Source organism: Pterocles gutturalis, unplaced genomic scaffold (assembly GCF_000699245.1).
Source record: "Pterocles gutturalis isolate BGI_N339 unplaced genomic scaffold, ASM69924v1 scaffold1318, whole genome shotgun sequence".
In the NCBI taxonomy this organism is placed as follows: domain Eukaryota; kingdom Metazoa; phylum Chordata; class Aves; order Pterocliformes; family Pteroclidae; genus Pterocles; species Pterocles gutturalis.
In genome coordinates, this window is record NW_010117646.1 from 41,530 (window position 1) to 46,398 (window position 4,869).

The window sequence follows — 4,869 nt, forward strand, 5'->3', positions numbered from 1 at the left end:
GGCCTGAAAAACCAACCCGGCGCCAAGCGAGCAGGAAGCGAGTCAGGAACAACCGGCGTCGACAAGCGTGTGCTTGGCTGCAAACAACCCCAGCCCCACAGGCGTGTCCCCCATCCCCATGCTGCCGGGGTCTGAACGGGACCAGGATCTGTCCCCCCGCCCCTGCAGCAGGGAGCCCCCGGCGTGGCATCCCGGTCCCCTAGGTACCATGGTGACCTTATCACCCACGTTACGTTGCTCCTGGGGAAAGTACCCGCGCTGTCACGGGATGTCTTTGATTAGAGCTGGGTTTCGTCTGGCTCCAGAAGCAATCTGGGCTCAAGCACCGGCTCCCAAACAGCCGCAGCCCAGCTGTCACCCCATGGGGCTCGGGTGGGGAGCTGGCCCTGGGGTCCTGGTAACGCAGCTTGTCCCAGTTTCTTTTCTAAGATGCAAAATGAGCAGGGGACAGAAATGGTAGGGACAGATCAGAGCCTTTCACAGGGTATCACCGTTCAGGGGAGAGACCCACAGACATTACACAAGGTGTAAAGCCTGGGTAAATGAGCGACCTGGGGGAAATGTCCCATGTCCTTAGGTGACTGTCCTGCAAGGCGTGCTGGTGACACACAGCAGCACATCTGCACAGCCACACTCTGCAGCTCACTGCAGCCAGCCCAGCTAAAGCCCTTCCCCAGCATCCCAGTACATCCACCTGCCAGACTGGCCGTGCACCTTTGCGGCCACTGGGAATTGCATTTCCAATGCAGAGATGCTCCAGCCCCAGCAATCCTCCAGAGCTGGGGTGTGTGGATCTAGCCTGGGGGACACAGCCATCCTGGCACCGCTGCCCCACAAAACCCAGCCTCCAGGTCCCCAAATCACGCCACACCGCTCGTCGCAGGGTTTTTCTGGCTGGTCCCATTGACGTGACCCATGTGCGGCTCTGGGGAGATGGACCCAGCCCCGGATGGGGCGTGGGGAAGGGAGAGGGACCTGTCGTGCGGAAACTCGGGTTACCCGGAGTTCAGGTTGGGTAAATAAAGGTGAAGGGAAATGACAAGCCCTGGTGGCTGTGTTTTCAGGGAATTGTTTTTTGTTTTGCAGGAAGGGGTTTATTTGGCGGTAAATAAATCCCACCAGCCAGGGATCGCTCCAGGAGCCAGAAAACGAAACTGCCTGACTCACAGTTTCAGTGAGAGGCAGGGTAAACACGCCGCCAGAACAAAAGAGGAAATACCAAATAAATACCCTGGTATGATTACAATTATTTGGTATTACTATACCAAAAAAAATCCCTGGTTTTAGTTACCCCAGGCGCTATTTTTAGTAACGCAAGGACAGGGGGACACACAGCTTTTCCCCCCAGGTGCTCACCCCCAGCACCCACTGGGACCACCTCTGGGTCTCTTCCACCCAAAAGAAGATGCTCTGGATCAAGATTTGCTTTGTGGGTTCCCAGCACCAGCAGCGGAGAGGAGGAGAGCGGCTGGGAGCTCCTCTGGGATTTTTGGGCTCCATGTGGGATCATCGGGGCTGTGTCACGAGCCCCCAGCTGCTCCGCTTCTGCTCCATGGAGCAGCGACCCTGTTGTCCTCAGTCCCCAGCACACCCCCAGCATCCACACCAGACCCACCCCAACAGCATCCTGCCGTGGACAACCCTGACCAGACCCCAGCCACTCTCAAACATGCAAAATCCACATTTCTGCACAAGATCCTTCGTTTCTCGCTGTTCCCATCTCCCAGGGAGCAGCTGTGCCACGGTAAAACCTGGCAGGTCTCACCGAAGGTATCCATCAGACCTCGTTGTAACTACCCAGCCCTGCTACAGACTGTGCTAACGGCAGATGCAACCTGGCAGCATCCTTTTGGAGCTCAGGAGACAGGCAGTAACTGTGCTGAGAGGTGCGTCTGTCTGCACAGAGGGAGATATCCAGCTTGGGAACAGCAACGGGGAGAAGACAGCTCCAGGGAACCAAGAAAGGTCTCTGGAGATTTCTGCCTCGAGGGGAAGCCCAACTCCAGCTCATGGTAGTTGCAATTCAAGCGTGGGATGCGGAGATGGGTGGGCATCTCAGCTCTGGCAATGTATCCCCCTCTGCCCCACCAAGTTTTTCATAGATGATTTTTTGGGGCATCCTTTGCAGGCCAGAACAAAGGAGTCACGAGGCTATTCCAGAGAAGAGTTACTTCACAGCGCAACCATCAGAATTATGAGGTTTTTTTCTTTTAAAAATGGAAACCACATATTAATGGGGAATGCAGTTCAACACTGTGTCTGTGCTGGAGGTAGGAACTGCATGGGCACCAGACAAGAGACAAAAATATGTTTAAATGGTTTTGTTTACTCGAGTATGAGAACTCGGGCTTAAACAAGCAGCTCACATTTTTCCTACTCATTTTGCAGGTGGTCTTGGAAATGAAGACATGGAGATGCTCACAGATGCATGACTAATGTCCCTGAGCAACTATTTGTCACTTCATGACTTGCTTCACACGCAACGTCAAGTCCAGAGCTAAGACAAACACCCCAGGACCGAACCTCCCACCTCGCCAGGTACGTTACGTGCGTATTAACCACACACAGATGAGAAAGCCCAGGTGATCTGAGGGAGAGAGCAGCCGCCAGTCTGGCACGGCAAACTCTGAGTCAGGGTGGCTGGGCTTTCCATGCACAGCCCTGACACCTCCGACTTCCTCGCAGAGCCTCATATCGAAGCTCTGAGTTTTCCTAATAGCAATAAGTGGATATAGCAATATAGCAATATAGCAATACATCCCCAACACATGCTTTGGGGTTCCAGCTAGCGAGGTCCATGCAGCAGCTAAGCGTGACCATAAGCAATATTTTCATCACTGTCTGCAGTGCAGGGGAGCTGAGCTGCATCCAGCAAGTGTAAGGATGGCCACATCCATGCCTTGTTCCACACATCGGAGCCTCGATGGAATTCTCCAAACCGTTCCCATAGCTGTGTGTGTGCCCTGCAGCGTGTCAGGACAGGGAGGCACTGCCACTGCCATCTCTCAGATGAGAACTGGAGGGCAAGGTTAATGTTCTGAAGTGCGAGCCCTGTTTCCTGAGCTCAGCTGAGCACCCTTCGTGCTGGGGCTCCTTGTGCAGCGCTTGCTCCCCTTTGCAGGACCATTCATCAGCTAAGTTGCTCCTCCTCTTCATCACATTCTGCCAGGAGTATGAAGCTTCTGGCTTCGTTTACAATGCCCTAAAAACACCCCAAGTGCCAGTTGCCTCCCAGCCTGGACAGAAGCAGCAGCATCTTGTCCATGCCCAAAGCCACGGCTGGTAGAACCAGGGCTCAGAAGGATGCTCAAGCACATCCTTGAGCAGCAGATAAATCTCTTCACTCCCCACCGCATCCAAAGACAAACAGAGTGATCCCTCAATGAAAACCAGGCTTAATACCTGGTGACAAAAGCCTTCTTCCACCTCGTAACCCCACAGCACATGGTGGTGGAAGACACATTTCCATGAGGAAATCCATGAGGCTTCTGCCTGGGGGGCATGCAGAGACCCCACCTCCAAATTCCAGCTGGACCCCCAAGATTTGGGAAGCGGAGGGATGCCGGTATTGCCGGTAAGGGTTTGCAAGCATAGAGGAAGCATGGCTGTAAGACAGTGTGGGGAGAGTTCAGGGCCTGATCCTCTCGCTGGTTTTCACATCAGCATCTCCTTGGCCTCATCAGGAAATCAGCACACGTAAACAACTGCTCTTACCGAGCGATATCCATGCCTTGTAGACTTTGGTAAGGGAAGGACAGGGTATATTTTTCTTCCCATGTATTCATCTAGCACAAATGGTACTCTGAGACGGAGAGGAGTCCGGGCAATACCAGAGTATAAATAACGTTATCAGGCCAATAAAGCAGCTCTGGGCTGGATCTGAGCTCCAACACATAAACAGTTAGGGCTAGCTCCTAATCTCCGTTATTGACAGAGCTGCAGTGACTCAGCCCTATTTATAGGTCCACCTGCAAAACAGGTTAAGAAGTCACCCGTGTTTACCAGCTCTCTGTGCAGCGGCATTTATCATTTTGGGATGAAACAGGAGCTGAGGTTTTTCCCAGCCTCCTTTCGGCCCCATTCCCAGTTTCACCCATTAGCGGTGAAACACAATCACACAGTCTGCTGGGCTCGGCACGCATGAAAAACGGACTGAACGGCTTCTGAACGCTGGCGAGCCATCCCTCCTCATCCCTGCCATGCCAAGCACACCGCAGACCCGCTTCCACTCAGCAGCCGATGCGCCGAGACCGAAACCAACCGCCCGAGACCAGGCGCTGCTCAGGGAGGATTTTCTGTGTGGTTCAGACACCGAGCACCTTTCGCTCTCTTGTGCTTAGGGAAGGGAAAGTAAATGACGCCAGGTACCAGCCATACACCTCGCAGCCCGCCGGGGCGATCTGCCCCATATCCCAGCCCCTGTGCCCCCCGGCACCCTGCTCTGCCTGCGCGGAGCCGTGCCCCAGGCCAGCAGCTCCCTGCACACGATTTTCTCCGTGCTTTGCAAGCCCCCCTTGCTGCCCACCGCGCTAATCCAATGCCAAGCATCTCCTGAAAGCATTCAGCGCGTGCTCTCCCAGTTCAGCTCAGCACAGCTTTGTGGAGCTGATTTATCCCAGTCTTGCAGAGGTAGAGAAAAGAACCTTTCAAAGGAAGCAGGGAAAAAACCCATCTTTTCAAAGTCAGGGGGAAAAATAAAATGGGTTGAAAATCACAGCAAGGTTTTTACCTGGATTGAGTTCTCGTGACAGCCTGCGCTCATTGCTTCCACGGCGTCCCCTCGGTGGGTCACCGTTGTCCCCTGAGGCCATCGCAGAGAGATGCTCGGGGCTATCAGCTTCACCTGGAGCGATGATGAGAGACAGTCAG

The 4,869-nt window shown here is 54.1% G+C and overlaps 1 protein-coding gene across 1 annotated transcript in view; it reads right to left on the reverse strand.

Annotated features, from left to right (window-relative positions):
• The window catches only part of LOC104463478 (bcl-2 homologous antagonist/killer-like), an 8,964-nt gene extending 4,153 nt beyond the window's left edge, over positions 1 to 4,811 (reverse strand). Inside the window, 1 exon segment of the mRNA XM_010075836.1 lies at positions 4,730 to 4,811. Coding sequence (XP_010074138.1) covers positions 4,730 to 4,811 — 82 coding nt within the window.
• Positions 4,812 to 4,869: the final 58 nt, after the last annotated feature.